The sequence below is a fragment of the Phodopus roborovskii genome, unplaced genomic scaffold, assembly GCF_943737965.1.
Source record: "Phodopus roborovskii unplaced genomic scaffold, PHOROB, whole genome shotgun sequence".
Taxonomy (NCBI): Eukaryota; Metazoa; Chordata; class Mammalia; order Rodentia; family Cricetidae; genus Phodopus; species Phodopus roborovskii.
Window position 1 is genome coordinate 10,786,162 of NW_026126413.1, and position 18,859 is coordinate 10,805,020.

Consider the following 18,859-nt stretch of genomic DNA (forward strand, 5'->3'; position numbering starts at 1 on the left):
GGTGATCTCAAGTGGCTTTCATGCTGCTAAATGAGTCGTTTAGCTTAGGCAGGCAATGAGCTAGCCCAATCCTCTTTTCCTTCATACTGCCAGTTAAAGATTTTGTTGCTAAGCAGTCCCCCTAACCAGGACAGGACAAAGGCTGAAGAGGGAGATGACATGTCAGTGCTTCGGAACTCTGCCCACCTGCACGGAAGACTAAGCATTCCACTTTGGTGGTTCAGTTCTTGCTTTTCTTATGGGCCCTTCTTTGCCTCGCCACTAGTTTTGTGGTAAAAAATAATATTTATAATTTATACTAGAAATAGGTATGCTAAGCTGGATTAGGTTGGTTACTTACAGCTAGAACCACTGGGTTTGGGGTGAGACAAGAAAGTGTGTACCCATCTTTTTAATGGAGTTCATCTGCCACCTGGTGGTTCCACTGCATAACTACAGTTGATCATTGAGCAGTTATTGGGTTATTGTTTTCAATTCTTTCAGAAATTTGTTTTAACCTTATAATATTAAGGATGCTAATGCTTAGCACTTCAGCCAAGCGACCCTTTACTATATCTCAGTTTATTTCAAAAGGCCCCATCGAGTGGCAGCTTTCCCAGAGATTAATAGAGAAACCGGGACCCACCATCTCACCCTCCTGACTAACGGGTAGGAGCCAACCCACTTTCTATGCAGAATTAATCTGCTACTGGCAAACTCTCTTTCCCTCCCTAAAATCCTAGGAGCAGCTGAGAGTACACACTGCAATCTTCCTAGTGAAGGCTGCATGGGGAAGTAGGGGCATTTCGAGACAAACAAATATAAAAGCTTACAATCAGAATAATCAGAATAAGCAAAGTATAATTCTGCACTCATGCACTGACTTGGGCCTCTGAACGTTGCAGATGAATACTAAATCTGAGCTGACATTCCCGTGAAATTCTGAAACCTAGACCTGGTTCTGCCATATGTCACCTATCTGGAAAGCATGTAACATAAGATGTTGCATCTATAAAAGACATGTGCCACGTTCTCACACTGATTCGCGTCAGTACGTGGTAATGGTTAAATCAATGCTAGACAGAGCAAAAAATCTTGAACTGACTCACCACCTCCCAGAATCACCACCCTCCCCTGCTTATGAAATCACACTTGAAGCTAATTGAAAGCTGTATGCATGTAATTTCTACAGAGAGAGTTGAGGCCTACACATTATCAAGAGTCAGGGAGACAGTAACATCTTGGAACACCTTGTCACAGGCAAAACGTGGCTATGTGAATTCAAAGTCTGCAAAAGGAAGTTGGAAGATGGGTGAAGAGTGGAGGGTCTTGGTAGAGGACAGAAGCAAGAGCATCCCAAAGTGGAAATTAGTTCAGCTCCAGTGGCGCCATCTGGTGGTACAGCATCCCAATGTCCAGGGCCGCCTCTCAGCCAAAGAGTTGCCAAAAGTAGTGAGGGAAAGCAAAGGTTTGCAGTGCAGAAAGTAAGCCTGGAAGTCAGAGAGCGCAGACACACATATACACGTGAGGGTTGTCAAGCTTTTTGCTTTTTTAATAACTTTTTTTTACACCTACATGATATAGAAAGAACACGAACATTTAAAGAATAGGTTAGAAAGTTCCAATATAGATATTTAAATAAATCAGAAACAATTCAGAAGAAGTATTTTCAATCCACTCACTGCCTGATAGCTGAAGGTACTATATATACAAAGAAATGGGTGCTGGTTACTAACAAATTGGTTAACAATTAACAATACCTTCTCCCCTGCATCAGAGACCGCCAAGTCCGTTACCACACCCTGGAGCCCGGGATCCACATCCCAACAGCCTCTTCCTTCTGTCCCTTCTGTGACTAGTGCTGGAAGCACGCCATTGAGACAGAAACAAAAAGGACAACATCAAACATCAGCCAGCCAATTGGGTTCTTCTGTACACAACTGACACACTTCAAAAAAAAAAAAGGAAACATCACAAGATAATGCATTCTGGGTGCTCCTGCAGGGGGCGCTAGAGACGCGTACAGCAAGCCCACAATCCCTGCCCTCATGGAGCTCACAGGCTAAGGAATAGCAAACAGCATCCTTTGTCACCATCTTTTGAATTGTGCTTCTTTCATGGGCTAATGTGTCCATGCGCTGTTTGTGAGTCTACCGTTCACTTTCATTTAATAGGAAGAAAAAGCCTCCCCGGAAAGGAGACATTTAAAACACGTGCACGGTGGAATAAAGCAAGGTCACTTGGCAGACCCAGGTCCGTAAAAGGCTCCCTCGTGGCCAGTACAAAAGCAGCAACCGATGGACATGGTCTAGAAGGAAGGTCCAGAGCGAAAGGGACATGGTTCTAAGAAGGCTGGAGGTGGCTCTATGGCTGCAGAGTCATTAAAACCGAGAGCCTGCCCCTGTTTCTCGTCATTTCCATCCAGGTTTCCTCAGGGTTCCCACTTAAGCTTTAACACTGTAAATACTGTACATTTAACCTATGAAAACACAGAAACTACTCCAGACATGTTAAGTACCCAATACAAATTGACTTTCACCCATGACACCTGTAGGATTGCATTATTTATTCACGGAGGGTGTGAACTCAGTGAAAACTTAGACTACGTCTACCTTTTACTGATTCAAACCAGGCTGGGACACACACATACGCGCGCGCGCGCGCGCGCGCACACACACACACACACACACACACACACACACTTACTTCAGAGGAGCAATGTCTCACCAAAACCCTGATCCAAGTATTCACTTTGTGATAATTTTTGTAAATAATTTTTTGTTTTAAATACGGTGTCATTAAACATCTTTATTTCTAGCAAGAGAATGCCCTTTTTCTCTTTGTTTAAATTAACAAAATTACTTGTATTATCTTTGGAAAATGTCAGTTTGTCCAGGATTCCAAAGGTCTCTTCTAAACCAGTGTTTTCTGTTCAACTGGAAACCATTTCAAATGAATCAAGTAAAACCACATTCATTGTGTTCAGGCTGACCAACATTTATGCAATGATGGAGAGACAGTTTATGGCGACTTTTCCTAACTCCTAAAGAGACATCCAAGCCGTTTCCAAACAAGTCTTTCTCGGGCCCCTTTCCTCACATTCACATTAACAGTTAAACGGTGGAAGGAGCCGATGCGGAGACCCCTGGAGGTAGAAGATTGGTGCTTTAATCAGCTTCTATGCCCCCTGGTTCAGCTCCAGGGTGGGCAGCAGGGTCTCCGCTGGACCCACCATTCTACAGAATAGATTATAGTCTACCCACATGGATAAGTGTACTAATGAGTAAAAACAGGACTTTGCTTGGCTGCTAACCTCAGACTGATAGGGGCTTGCTTCACCAAGGACCCCCCTCCCCAAGTCTACTGCAGAACTATTCTCAGCCTTCAGTGAGGAATAACCGTGGGCCCTTAACATCTGTGAAAGAGATCAAACTCCAATCTAGGCCAAAAAATGCCTGGCCTCTGGCATCCAGGATTCACCCCATGTCTCTCCTGCCTGACCCTGATGACAGACTGCTCTGGTCCTGGCAAATGGGTGTCCCCTTTGGAAGGCTCCCAATCCATGGGATGTTCTGATAGAGAGAACCTACACTGTCCTGCCTGGAGGGAGGGGAGGAGCCCCCAAGTGCTCCAAACAGCTGCAAGACCGCAGTACAGCCTCCCAGCTGTCCCTGGGGCGGGGCTGAAAGCGGCATACCCTCAGTATTTTTAGAGAGGACTTCCTCAATGGCATAATGAGGCTCTTCTAAAGGAAGTCACCCAGAGCGGTACAACTCCCCTGATGAATCTAGCTGTTCGAAATGAAAAACATATGTACACGTTCTGAAAATAGAAAGCCAGGATTAGATAAAGTAGAATTTGAGAGGGGAAATAATTTTAGGTGCTTGTGATAAAGCAACAACAACAACAAAAAAAATGAATAGATTTAAAAGTTATACTGTTTCTAGACTTTCTACTGAACCAAAGGATTTGATAGAGAAATTCTGAAATAGAGCAGGTGGGTGTGGTAGCACACACCTAAAATCCTAGCACTTGGGAAAATCGGGGACCCAAGGCCATTCTCAACTACAATAGTAAATTTGGGGCCAATGTGAAAGCTGCATGGATGGGATCATGTCCAAAAAAGAAAGAAAAAGAAAGAACTATTCCAGACATTTTATCTGCATATAATTTCTTTTGCAGTGAAGTTTTTACCACCTTAACATGATGGAAAAATATACTTCTTTGTGCTCTTATTTTAGAATTCTATGTGGAGTTCAGTATTTAGCTTAAAACTATATGTAAAACAGCAGAGTTGGGTTCTGAGGCATTGCTGAACTCATTCGCTACCTCTTATTTTTAAAATACATTGACAATTGGACATAATGGTGACCACCTGTCAGTTCAACACTCCTGAGGCAGGAGGATCACAACTCTAAGATCAACCTAGGCTGCCCGAAACACAGAATATATTCCTACCCCAAGAAGGAACTCTGGGATGGCTGGGGCTGGGTAGATTCTTGCCTAGCATATTCCAGGCATTAGAGTTAATAACCCTGGTACCACAACCCCCCCCACAAGAATTGTTTGGCAATTGTGTCTATAATGGTACTATCAAACCTCACACTTCTCATGTGGGTCTGTATACCATTGGGTGGGTGGGAGGTGGGGATGGGGGTGCTTTATAGCTTCCTGAGCTATGACTGCTCAGCTGATGCCCATAACATTACGCCTGGAAACTTGTTTTCTTAATGGATTGCAGAGATCCTTTTTAAAAGGTTTGAAACTCCTTTCAAAAAACCCATCCAAGAAGTCATGGAGAATGAGGCAGGGTGTGATCTGGGGACCAATCAATGCTTGGTTGGGGACAGCGTAGCCCAACATGAGACTCTGTCCTTGGAATACAAGTGTCATCAGTAGTCACATATAATATCTATTTATGGCCAGCATAATTATTCTCAAGGTTTTTCTTTCCCTAATTACAAAAGAATGCATTGAGCGCCCTTGAAATCGGGCAGTTAATGCTTCATGTGATGTGGCCACTGTATGTCAGTGCTGTGCTCGGGCTCACTGCCAAGGCCTGCACTGTCACTTACAAGCAGTTGGTGATGCTGGTACATCCTGTGAACTGAGTGTGTCAGCCAGGACAGCCCCTCCAGAGCCTTCTTCAGATGACTGGCTTACATCGCCCATCTTTGAAGCCTTCACAGCCACTTGCAGACTTTCAGCTAAGAAGGAGAAAACCGAAACTAGATTTAAACAGTAAATACACAGAGAGAGAGATAGTCTACCAGGTGTGCCCAAGCTGCACTGGGTGGGCGGCGCATGCCCCAGAGGACCATGAATAAAGCTCAAGGCAATACTGTAAATTTACTTGGAACATTATAAGATCGTTTTGATCTAATTAATGTGATTGTGACTCTGTCACATGGCTCTTGAGCAGGTGGCAACTGAAGCATCACAATGGTTAGATATTGTGATTGACCAAAGGGCGGTAAATCATATTTGCCCTGTGACTGTTGCTATGTAGCCCAAAGAACTAAAATTTGCTGTCTGTTCTCCCTCCCTCCCTCTCTCCCTCCCTCCCTTCCTTTTTTCTTTTTTTTTCCCCTAAAATAGGCCTCATGTAGTGCAAGCCAGACTTAAACACCTGTGTAGCTGAGGATAATCTTGAACTTTTGCTCTCCTGCCTTTACCTCTCAGGTGCTTGGATGCCGTCATGACTGATTTATATCATGCAATAATAGAACCTAGGGTATGATACATGTTCAGCAAGAACTGTACCAACTACATGCACTGTGTCCCCAACCTGCTTTCATAGTACTAAAGGTTGTATGAACACATGCACTAAGCACATACAACTATATCCCCAAAAGAGTATGACCTGTAAAGACTAAAATATTTACCCTGCGGTCTATACCAATTGACAACAGCATCCTTTGTGAGTGAATTTAACAGTTTTAAAAATCCATTGTAAAAAATGTCTGAAATAGAACTTTTTTTTTAGTAAATTAGTAAGCTGAAAACCATCCTGTAATTCAATGAGTATGCATTGACCATCAGGTATTCGGATTTTTGATGCTGTTACTAAGAAACACTAACTATTCCTCAAAAGAGTGTTTCTTCAAACTTGCTTTTGGTAGCACACATTCCCATCTGTGCTCTAATCCTCTTGGGAACTACCACACCAAAAAAAGGAGACACGTTTACTTACATAAGGAAGTCTCAGCTAGCATGTGGAATATTACCATTTCTAGGACCTTTGAATTATTTCTCAAGCATTCTCACCACATTCCAGTGAGCATCTACTGCCCTGGTGCAATGGTTATTTGATAACTAATGGGGGGGGGGCTTGAAAGAGAAAGGGAAAGGGGGCACTTGCAGCCCTGACCACAAGAAGGAGAGCTACAGTCCCGAGTGGGGGGTATCGCGGTAAATAAGGATCAGGATAAACAATAGGCCGAATAGATGTTTATTCAGGGAGAAATAACTTGCAACCTAGACAGATGAACACCAGGAAATTCAACCCGATCCTCTCCTGTCCGAGTCACTCCAGAAAGAGAGAGCCTTTCCTGGCCCCCTCCGACCTCCTTCCACAGGTCACTCCACCCATGGCTCCACCCCCCAATGGCTGTGGTCAGTGCCAGAGAAGGACTATCTCACTACAGGGGAGAGGTCCCTAAAGAGGGCTGGAAACTGAGCAGACCTGGGGAGGATGGGTGGGACTCAGAAGGGCAGGGAAGGAAAATAGCAGTGCAGCAAAGTGAAGCACCTTTTCAGGGTGTGCTCCCAACTGTCTCTTGAGACAGCAATGTCCTCACCCCGAGGAGAGCACCTGTTCAGGTGTAGTCAGGTATGCGACAATGACCCAGGGTGCATTCTCACCTGCAGCCTACATGGCCTACATGGCGCCTCCACTGCTTGTGGGGTCCCCTGAATAGCAGGGTCCACGAGTCTATCCTAGTTCCTTGTTTATGGGGACAGTTTATGTGGGAAGCCCAAAGAACAAAAGCCAATGGGCTTCCACACTCTCCTTAGGGAAGATGTGATAGAGAGAAGAAAGTAGAAGCTACTAGCTAAGTATAAGAGCAGGTGACCTGGTCCATTAAGGCTTGTGTGAGAGGGGTCTCATGGGTGTCTGTTAGCATCCTTTGCTTTATTTCCCAAACACGCTTCAAATCTGTCTACAACTCAGCTTCCATTACCGATGGTCCTGGACACCCAATGTAAGTAAGATTTGCCCCTCTCGCTATAGCTCTGTAATTCTCCACTTCCTTTACTCCACTTATTTTTCATCATAGGACTTTATTATCTGGCACACATATTTCTTCCTACTTTGAAATTTCTGGAACATAGGTTCTAAGAAAATAAGTATTCTGCTTCATTCTGCTGTACCGTCCGCACCAAGGCCACCATGTGTGACACAGCAGTAGGCACCCAGTAAACACATTCTGAGTCTGTCCAATCACATAACTTCCAGAGCAACTTGCCTTCTTTCAGGGCGGCTGCCAGCAGGGAGGCTGCCTGGGGAGGCTCTCCTGGGTCAGGCTTGATAAGCAGGTGGGGTTCTAGGTGAACATCCTCGAAGCCACTCAGTTCCCCAAGTTCAGCGTAGATATGCAGCTTTTCTTCCAAATATGTGCAAATTTGCTGGTCTTGGTTACTGAGTATCTCTGTGGAATAGTATTCATCATAAGAGATTAGCATGAGCAGGGCTACGAAACTAACATGGAAATCAAGTTAGAAGAAAAGACACCATGATTTAGCAAGCAGTCGGACCCAACACTTCCATTGGGTGGGATAGGCCCAAATTCAAATTCTGATGCCTTCACTGAGTGACTGTGACCCCCTGCAAGCGACTGAACATTTCTCCCATCATCTGCTGCACTTGATCAATAAAACTGCTTTCCCATTCTCCAAATTCCAGAGAACCTTACAAAGTTATTCTTTGTTTATGGGGACAGCTTTCTATTAAGACTGAATACCCAGCTCAGCAAAGACAATTGAAGCAGCCATCTCTTCAATAAGTGAAGGCTCCTAGGGGTGAAGAGTACAGGGCTCAGAAACCTGTCTTCAGCATCTGTCTTGGCCAGAGCCAAAGCTAGTTTATGGTTCTGCTTCTAAACATCTAGGTCCCATGACTATCTTTGCATGCATCAATTTCCCCCTGACTTCAATGTGTTACAGAGTCCCAAAGCCTGGAGATGCTAACGAGCATCAAATCCAGAGAGTCCCTCTGATGGTCTGAGGAGCAGGCAGCAAATTTTTAAGAACACCTCCCCCCACCCCCGCCAAGTGACTCTAACATAAGGCCTGGCGTTGAGAATTACTGAGATAAGCATATTTCTTAACTTCACAGGGTACTCGAAGGCCCTGCCGGTTGAAATCCTTGTCTAGTCCCAGAAGCTTGACATGCTCACCAGCACATGACCCACAATTACTGTTTCGTGTGCTATGTGTATTTGCTTGAGTATCTCAGTCACTTGTTCCTTGTGTACGGATGGGCGATTTTAGAAGGTGGAGGGAAGGCAGTGTGAACCTCAGGCGCACATAGTTAATGATGGTCCTCACCACCGCTCATGACATCCGGGTTCTCCCACCACTCAAGAACACCGGACCCAGGAGCCAGAGCTGTACACATCTTACCTTGACACTGCTGGATTTTGGCCACTCTGGCTTCAGCTTTCCGCCTCTCTTCGTCGGACTCACTTGTCCTTCCTCCTTCATCTTCTGGACAACTTTAAAAGACAACAGTCAAGGCATCACTGAAACCAGTTCCAAGGATCCTAAACTTATTAGAAAAACATGGGAACCTGGCAAGAGAACTAACAGCGAAGGCAACAACTTCAGCACGAAGAAAACTCATTGTTCCTCCTTCTGAGAGATTAGTTCTCTTGAGTATGCACATGTTACAACATGGGTTCAAAGCCTGCTCATAGGATGATTCAAATATCCAACCCTCCCCCCCCCCAGCAGCAGCAACAGTGACATTATGTCACTAAGTGCATCTAAGATTACACAATCTGGGGTTTTGTACCAGTAGGGAACTCCTCTTATAGAGCCAGAGTGGAAGGGTTATGGGACAAATAGTAGGCCTCCGTATTGGGCAGGTGTAGTAGAGGTAGAAGCAGCTTACAGAATACCAAGCTCATCCAATTAATCAACTTACTACTAATAATTATCACTCCTACCCTCCCCCCTCACTGATCAAAACTATCCTTGCATGAGTAGCAAGCAATGCGTTAACTGAGAACATTGAGATTCACCAGCCATTTATTTGAATGGTTCCTCAGGCACACAAAGAAACAGAAGACAGGGTCCCTGCTCTCAAGGAGCTTCCAATCTAAGGGAACACACACTACCTACATACAAAATATAACAACTACAGGCAATAGATGGCGAGCGCCAAATCAATGCCTTGGAAAGAGGGTGTGACAGCGTGTCGGGGCGACAGAGGACACCTGGCCTGGAGGTCTTCATGAGCAGGTGAGCAGGAGCCACAAGGCACACAGGAAGAGTGGGAGGGCACGGCATGCAGGGATGTTTGCAGAGGACAGAGATGCAGGTGACATGCTACGCCAGGCAGGGACAAAGGCCAGGGAGCAGGCAATTCTGGCTGAGGCAAAGTTTCCATGCAGGGGAGACATGGTTAGAACACATTCACCAACTGAAAAGGGCATCCCAGAGATGAATGACAGCAAGGTTACCTTTCCACTGCCTGCTGGATCCGCCTCATCCAGTTATTTCGTTCCTCCTTGGAATTGGTGTGGATTTCATACATCTCTGGACCAGCAGAAGACGCGCTGATCAGAAACATGCCTCTCTCCTCATTAGCAACTTCTCTAGCAATAAGCTTCTGAAGTGAAATAACTGAAGGCTTCTGGTCCTGCCAGAGTTAAGAAGATGGGCAGGTGAAACTCCAGGGGCTCTATACGAAGAGTCACATGGGACTCCAGCTGCAGAAATCAACAGGACTTGGAAACATTCATCTCCCTCATCATCCTAACCTTCATCTCCCTCATCATCCTTTTAGAAGATCATCATAAGTTCTCCAATGGAGGGAAAAGGATATCCATATTAACTCTCCCATGGCTATGACAGTGTTTGGCATCATCAGGTTGAGACACGATATTCAACATGTGAGCTTGTGGGGAATATTTCTGGCTCAAACCTCAAAGCAGATGGAGAATGAGGACTTAAGGGAATAATTATTTAGGGACAAGAAAGATGAATCCGTGGTTAAGAGAAAATGCTGCTTTTTGCAGAGGACCTGAGTTTGGTTCCCAGCACCCACACTGGGTGGCTCAAAATCCCCTATAACTCCAGCTATACAATACTTCTTCCAGCCTCTGCATTCACACACACACACACACACACACACACACACACACACACACACACACACAGTACAGATTTTTAAAAAATATTTTTAAAGACTGGTCATTTAAAAGGGCAATTTAAAAGAGATCAGAAGGTGAAGAAAAATATGATAAGCTACAGTGGTCAAAAAAGAAGGTATAAAAAGGTATCTCTGACATTATGATAAGATTGTGAAGGATGAAAAAGCTAGAGTACATTGGATTTAGAAATAACAGCAAGACTGTGATGGAAACAGAACCCTAGGAAATGAGGGGATAAGTCATCAAATACAATGTAGAAATGGGCAGACACGACCTGAGAGTCCCTAGGCATCACCAACCCTTCTGCACCAGCCTTACAGGTCTCAGTCCCATAACTGCAGGAGGTCTAGTAAGTGGCCCCTCCTCACCAACTAGGTGAGCAGGACTGGCCCTAACTCATCTTCATATGCCAGGCTCATTGCCTTGCATTGATGAGGTATGCAATCAATGTCTGCAGAACTGGATTTAACATAATTCCATCTGAGGGAAATTGGAAGAAAATCTAAGAGTTGGCATCCAAGATATAATGAAATAACTTCTGCCAACATTTACTGCGGTCTGTCTGTGCCTCCGTGCTATGCCTTGGAGGCTCACAGATGAGACCTCAATAGCCCACACCTGGCTCAAGAGCTATGGTTAAAAGAAGGGCCAAAAGAATGTCTGCAGGATGAGAGGATGTGAAGTATGGAATCTGCTCTGGTCTCTGGCTCCCCCTGCTGTTTACAGAGCTAACTTCAGTACTTTCTTTTTTGTGATCTGAGTGAGTGTGCCATTCTATATTCTCCATTACTGGTTTCTTGGAGCTGTCTTGCCTGCCTTCCCAGTATTGCATAGCTATGGCATATCTGGAGTTATGACCAAGTGATCTTTGGAGTGCTTTTCATGTTTTTCCGAGCAGTGCTGGGGAGGGGAATAAGATTATGATGGAATAGACAACTGGTCTACCCAGTCCCACACTTGGCCTCTGGAAATGGAGGGTAAACCAGTTTTAAAGTAGATCTTGAATCCCCTCTGTATTGAGAGAGGATCTCTAAGCATTATAAGAATCCTAATAGTATTAGCAATCTATGTTTCCGCTTCCTCTTTCTGTATGTGAAAATGTAAGGTGAGTTTGAGTTGCTTAATATAAAAGAATGTGAAATTATTATTAGTTGGTTTGTGTTCCAAAGAAAGGAAGGTGGTTACACAAATTTATCAAAAGTGAAGGATAAATAAAGTGTGAAAAGAGCATTAATTAAATTCCTACCAACCAGAAGGCATCAAGGGCATGCTAGTGATTATTCATATTAACTACACAAACATCAGTAAAAAAAAAAAAAAAAAAAAAAAAAACAAGATTCAACATCTTCCAAAATGAAGGCAACACATCAGCTCTGGTGATAGATGTCATACACTGATGGTGGAGGCCTAATGCAGTCTGCAGGGATATTATGTTGTGCTACGGCATTTTAAAGCCATTATTTTTTAAGTTAGCAACATTTGTGAGTAGGAACTTCCACCTTTTAGAAATACTCTAAAGTTGGGGATGTGTGGTAGAAACAGAAGACTGACTAGCCTGGACCATATTCTCATTCGATTTATAAACACCAGCTACAGCCCAGTAAGCATGACTCACCTTGACCCTGGACATGTACTCACTGGTTGAGGACAGTCTCCACTGTTAGTATTTAGGTATTTGTACTGGCCTGCCCTTGGAGTTCTGATAGGATACACCCTCAGCTGCAGCCACTAAGAGCACCACCTGTGCACATTCACTACATTCCCTTTTAAAAGAGCCTGCCTCCCGTCTCTCTGTCTCTCTGTGTGAGTCTCTCTCTCTCCCTCCTCTCTCTCTTCTCTCCCACTGCTCCTGTCTCCAGAGGCTGGTCTCCTTCCTCCTGTTCCTGCTTTTGGTGATCCCTTTCCCCTAGCAACAACAACAACAAAAACCCTCCATTTGAATTCTGTCACATGGCATCTTTCTCTCTCCCAAAGCTGTTTAAATTACAACACCCACTGCTTTCCACTGTCTTCATCATACTCACTGTTGACTTCACTCTCTTACATTCTGGCCCAGTCTCTACAGACATCTGGAATGGAAGGCAAGGGGAAGGAGGAAGGAGAGGCTGTCTGTTGACAGTACAGCTGCTACCCCATCCCCACTGGAGCTGGCTGTATCAGCTAGTAATCCCTCTGGACCAAAAGGCCTTAAGCCCACTTCATATTTTAAATCTTAACTTATAGACGGGCATGTTCGTGTAGTCTTTGCTAGTGTTTCAATGTTGAAATTGCCTTCTTTGATATTCAAGAGAGTCTTCCTAGTTGTAATATTCCAGAAAGTAGATGTATCTACTTAATTCTAGAACCCATTTCCAGATGAATGAAAGCTGGGTCTGGAGAGATGGCTCAGAGGTTAAGTGCTTAAATCTTCCAGAGGATCCAGAGTTTGGTTCCCAGCACTCATGTCTGGAGGCCCACAACCACCTATAACTCTGGCTCCAGTGGATCTGACACCCTTTTCTGGTCTCTGAGGGTACCTGCACACACACACACACACACACACACACACATCTGTAAGGATACTATTTTATATTCTTATTACTTTCAGATCCTTCTGGTAGTTTCCAAATTCACCATGTCTTCTATGTATACAAGATGAACACCTACTCAAGGCTTTTCTACTCAACAAAGGGAATGAAGAATCTCGCCTGTGGGTCCTAGTATAAGGAAAACTTTCTACAACATTAGAGTGGAAACTAGAAGATGCAGACGTGTATACCCTGGGGTAATGAATCAATTCCCTAAGGCAATCGCTTTAAGATATCTATGACACAGGAGCTACTATCAGATAAATGTATAAAGCATGTGACCTAAAAATATGGCACTTGACTCTCAAGTGGTAAGAGGATGCTTTCTCCTTAGCTCCTCAATATCAACTTCATGCAGGTGTGTGCCACACCTCTAGAAACAGCCAACGGCAATCTTCTGTTTTCCACGGCCAGAAAAGTCCACCAAAGGGAGCTGAGCTGGTATTTGATGGGCTGTATTACTAGCCCCTTTCCTCCTCCAGAAGGTGGCACACGTAATCCAAGGAGTCATGTCATACTTCAAATCATACAGAAAGTTAAATATCATGGCTTGATCCTAATCCATATGCTATGCTGTTTTAGGAAATACAGTATCTGCCTTTGTCTTGCATCTAATCCTTTTTGTTCGTTTGTTTGTTTTTGAGACAGGGTCTCTCTATGTAGCCCTGGCTGTCCTGAAACTCACTATATAGACCAAGCTGGCCTTGAACTCACCAGAGATCTATTTGCCTCTGCCTCCTGAGTGCTGGGATTAAAAATGTATGCCACCGCTGTCCAGCTTATGTCTAATTCTTGACCAGTGATCATGTCATTAGGCTTATCAGACCACTCAAAAACACAGGATGTACTTCGTTTTAGGTGTTTGGAACAAAAGAAATCTTTGTTTCTACAGAGATCTGATGTGAAAATTTCTCTTTCTGGCCTGGCCCCTAACATCCCATAGATTAAATACAACGATCCCATCTTTCTGGGTTTTCCTCTGTGTTCTTTCAGTTTCCGACATAATGGCATGGAGAGGGAGGCTACTAGACAAATTGGAAAGTTTTCATGAAATCTGTAATAGGTAACATGCAAATCTGTCAGGGTGGGGGCGAGGGCTTGTTTAAGGCTCCATGCTAGCCTCGGCTTTAGCCAGCATCAGGGTGCTGAGAAGAGGCAGAATAAGACTCTTGGGACAGTCAGATAATCACAGGAAGGCAGGTTCCAGTCTCTCCGCCCCACATCACATCCTTAGCCAGACATGATTTTTGTTTTGTTTTGTTTTGTTTTCTCTGGACAGCAAAGCTGAAACTTCATTAAAACTTCCAAGTTTCTAATACCAAGTGGAATAATACCCCCTAAGGGACCAAATAGGGTATACTAAACACTCACCTTTCCAAGTGTCACCATTCAACTGTCCCCATACGCATCAGGCTTTGACCTTTCTCTAGCAAAGATGATGGCCCCGTGTCACCAACAAGAGGTAAACTGGTGACATCTTCCTCCTCTACACCCTTGTGGTAAAGGTGGCATTGTCTTGCTCCTTCTCTCTGATCTCTCAGCACATTTCCTCTATATCTAAGTCCCAGTTTTTATTACTTGGATCAATTAAGAACCCCATTTACATCCTGGCACCCAAATGTCTGGCAAGAATTTCCACATAAAACCTGACAAAAGCTTAAAAAGGGATTCTGAACACAAAAGAACAGTATCAGCTGTGCATTGGTGGTGTAGGCCTTTAATCCCAGCACTCGGGAGGCAGAAGCAGGTGGATCTCTTCTGCCAGCCTGGTCTACAAGAGTTAGTCCAGGACAGGCTCCAATGCAATACAGAGAGAAACCCTGTCTTGAAAAACAAAACAAGACAAAACAAAAAATAACATCAACAACAAAAGGGATAGTGTCAAGCATTGCTTCTTGGTAGCAGCATTTTCTCAGGTGAGCTCTTGCCAAGTGACCTTTTAATTTTATTAGGAACTTCAAGCAATGCAGAGATAACTAGTAAAAATATGCACTGCATGGTCGTATACTTACAACAGCTGCAAAGATGTATTTCTGGTCTTTTTCTTGTAGGAAGAGCAGCACATCAGTTAGAAGCAGAGCCAAGATATCTTCAAAGACAAAATCATGGCAGTATTAATACAGGGAACGACAGCCTAGGTGACTTAACTAGCGTTTTAATGTTATGCTTGACATTTTAAATCTGTTTAACAAAAGTGGGAGACTTTTCTATGAAACTTTTATTTTTAAAAACTCTTTCACTATGATAGTTAATATCTATCATAGTTAAAATACACAGAAAGTTGTTTAAGTGTACATATTTGTATGCAGCACTATAGATAAACTATAAGATTGTAACAAGAACTAACTCTCTAGAAAATGTTTAAGGGCACAGTTTCCAAAATGAAAGAAAAAAGTCCTGTGTAAAAAGAAGGCTTTGAGATGGTAAGATGGTGTATGCTTGCAATCCCAGTAATTGTGAGGCTGGAGGATCATGGGTTTGAGGCCAGCCTGAGATACATAACAAGACCTGATGTTCCATACACCTCCCCTACACCATGAAAAAGAAGGTTCTAAGAGAACAGAACATGCCCTTGACTTTAGGGGAAATGTACCAAACTTTAAAAATGTAAGGGACAGCTTCCACAATGACTGATGGAGGGAAACCTGCTCCTGGGGCTGAGTAGAGCTTATTTCTCCACTTCCCTTGGAAACCTTTCAAGACTCCCCCTTCCTGTAAGCATTACATTGTCTAGTCAAAACAGCATCGAGTGGACTGCAACTTTTATGTTGTTTTTCAATACAGCATTGCAAAGCTGTTCATCAGCAAATACCTTGGTTTAAATTTCCATCAAAGCCTTCTCACCCTCTGATGGGAGATGTCATTCTGTAAATATGTTTCTCTTATTGGTTAATGAATAAAGCACTGTTGGCCAATAGGAAAGCAAGATATGCGGGACGAGGAGACTAGGAGGAGAGAGGAAGTGGTAGGGAGGAGTCAGCATGGAGAGATTGGAGAGAACAGAACACTAGCCCCTCTCTCTGGTAAGATGAGACCACGCGGAAATACTTAGATTAATAGAAATGGGTGAAGACAGAGGTATCTGATAAGAAATTAGAAACAGGCACCTTTTGGTGGGCAATGACCTTCAGGTGAGTAAACAGGATAAATCCTTATTCTTCCCCTTGCCTGATGATGTAATTAAAACCAAAGAGGTGCAAGATTAGAGGCTGTAGAGGAAGCTCAATAGGCAAGCCTTTAAGTTTGCCTTCAGGTCCTGACCAATAAAGACAGAATCCTTGGGAGGAGACTGAGGGCCAGTCGGTTTTTCAGGCCCCAGAGATATAAGAAATCACAGGACAGCATGATACTAGCTACAAGATAATCCTTGGGAACCTCAATAAACAGCCCTGGACCCTAAGCAGACTAACATAGTCAAGTTTAAGCCTGTTAGCAAATTAAACCACTGAGAAAGAGCTTACCCCAGGGCCAATACCCAAGATGATATTTAGTTTTATCACGTCTCTCCTCCATGGTCTGAAAGCCCCAAGCTGTCTTGGCACATAACAGACCCTCACTGTGTAGGTGTGGTCTGTTCTTGCTTTCAACATACATTTAGTAGAATATTTCTACTTCAACAATGTCTAGAACTCTCAACTCCTTTGATTTCACACATCACAGGCTTTCATATTCATGAAAGTGAGTGTGAAGGATTTTGCTCACGACAGCAAGCTCCAGTCGAGCATGTGTATCACCCAAGTCACAGTTACCCACTGAACTTCACAATTTGATGTTTCAACTTAAAACAGTGAAGGGTTTCTATAGATGTACCTGTGAGTCAGAACCATTTTTCCCTTTGGAAAGTCTGTCATTGTTGAATGAGTAATATATACAAAAGAAGGAGAGATTGGATGGGTGGAGTCGAAGTACCTTTGAAACGGCCTGTAGCAGTTTTCCAATAAACAAGCCCATCATGCAAGAGAGCCCTTTCTTTACTCATCAGGGTCTGCTTTCTAAACACATGGCCATTTTTGAGCTTTGTGTATGTTTTGTTTTCAATTTTATTTAGGATCTCCAGCCATTTTTGGTTCTTCTCATATTCATTGACTTTCAGATCCACAGCTGCAATCATGTCTTTAATTAAGCCAAGAGCTTTGCATAGGTCTTTGTGTTCTTCAGTCCTTTCTGCATGAAGGAAAGAAGGAAGAAAATTATAATAATCCAGAATACCAAGAGGTTTTGTTTTCTTAAGTTTCTTTAATATAACAAAGACTCCCATAAGAAAGATGTTGGATTGAATTTAAATAGTAAAGTATCTCTCTGCACCACCACAAAGAAGCAATACAATATTTGCTATAAAAGATTTACATTAGTAGACGTGGTGCATTAGCTGACAAGAAGATGTCTGGCTTCCAGGGATAAGTCTTCCTCTCTGTAGCCGTGCCGTAGTTTACCTTCATTGTCTGTGTGACTGGATTTAGAATTACCTAGGAAGATGCCGCTGGGCATTTCTGTGAGAGTTCCTAGAGATGCTTCACTTAGGAGAGATCCACCTTCAATGTGGACAGCACCACTGCATGGCTAGGAGACCCAGACTGAACAAAAAGGGTGAAACAAATAGGGTGCCAACACTCATCTCTCAATTTTCTGTCTGCAGATGCAATGTGACTAGCTACCTCACACCCCTCCTACCACACATTCACCGTCATAACAGTCACAACAGACTGTGTCCCCTCAAACTGTGAGACAAAATAACCCTTCCTTCCTGAACGTGCTTCTCATCAGCTCTCACAGTTGTCACAGCAACAAAAAATGGATCAAATGTGATATAAACAGGGACTATGGATGGACCTGGGCACTCTTCCCTTCCTAGAAACAGGAAAGCAAGTAAACCACATACTGTCATTCTACGGACTGAACCCAGCTGTGGGTTCAAGCTCAAGTCCTCTGAAATGGAGCCACAGGGCAATTTAAATGTCCCCAGATTCAGTTGCCTTCTGGGTTACATTAGCATAAAATTGAGGGTTTTCATATTCTAATTAAAGTGGTTTGGGTCCTTTTTTTGTTTGTTTTGTTTTGTTTTTGTTTTCCCTTTTGATTATGAAAGAAATGAACATATTTGGAGAGCCTTGGGCACTGTGCCTCTAGGAAGCCAGATAGGCTTATGCACACAGAACAGCAGGTCATCAGTTCCAGTTCCAGTTGCTCTTTAAACCACTGGCCATGCCTCTCACCTCCAGACTACCTCAAGGAAGGCCTCAGGAGGAGCTCCTGGAATGGCTTCAGGAAACTCCAGATGGCCTTTCTGTATTTGATGATAAACATCAGCTAGTTGATATTTGCTCAGGTGCCTGGACCTGAAGAGCTAAAAGGAGGGGAGGAAGAGGGAGAGGGGAAAAAGGAAAACTACAGCTACCGGGGCATATGTTTAGAAAGAGCAGCCAGGAAGAGTAGAAACAGTCCTCCAAAGGTCTACACATCCCAGGTTCTCAATGCCTATACAGATGCATGCACAGGTTATCAGAACACCCATAGATTGCATCTGATATTCATCTCTCCGAGGAGGAGTCTTTCTTACTACCTTGCAAAGAACATACCTCATGCCTCCTCTCTCCCTGACAGGCCCTTCCCATCCAGAAAGGAGATTTACTCCTGAAGAACCGGTTTCCAAACTAGGAAAGCCATGGAAAGAAAAATGAGGTTGATTTACCAGATGATCCTGAGTAATTCCAGGAGAAGGTGCAAAAGCTGACAAACCACTGTCCCCAATGCCTTGCAACTCACAAAGGAACAGCACCAGTCTCCCCAAGAGACTTGACAAATGTCCCCCTTGAACCCCATTCATACCTTCTGACTCCCAATCTGCATGTAAACACACCCCCTTGTGAAGAGCAAGCTAGGAAGTTGAAGAACAAGACCACAACAGTCACAAAAACTGATGGCCAGAGGCTCCAG

At 43.7% G+C, this 18,859-nt stretch overlaps 1 protein-coding gene across 3 annotated transcripts in view; it reads right to left on the bottom strand.

The window, feature by feature from the left end:
- Positions 1 to 18,859, bottom strand: part of Arhgef28 (Rho guanine nucleotide exchange factor 28) — a 286,411-nt gene that overhangs the window by 39,724 nt on the left and 227,828 nt on the right. For all 3 annotated transcript variants that reach the window (XM_051183017.1, XM_051183018.1, XM_051183019.1), the window contains 7 exons: positions 16,835 to 17,089; positions 14,938 to 15,014; positions 9,666 to 9,844; positions 8,605 to 8,696; positions 7,449 to 7,631; positions 5,055 to 5,186; positions 1,740 to 1,840 (listed from right to left, as the gene is read on the bottom strand). In XM_051183017.1, coding sequence (XP_051038974.1) covers positions 1,740 to 1,840; positions 5,055 to 5,186; positions 7,449 to 7,631; positions 8,605 to 8,696; positions 9,666 to 9,844; positions 14,938 to 15,014; positions 16,835 to 17,089 — 1,019 coding nt within the window. The remainder of the gene's footprint in view (positions 1 to 1,739; positions 1,841 to 5,054; positions 5,187 to 7,448; positions 7,632 to 8,604; positions 8,697 to 9,665; positions 9,845 to 14,937; positions 15,015 to 16,834; positions 17,090 to 18,859) is intronic.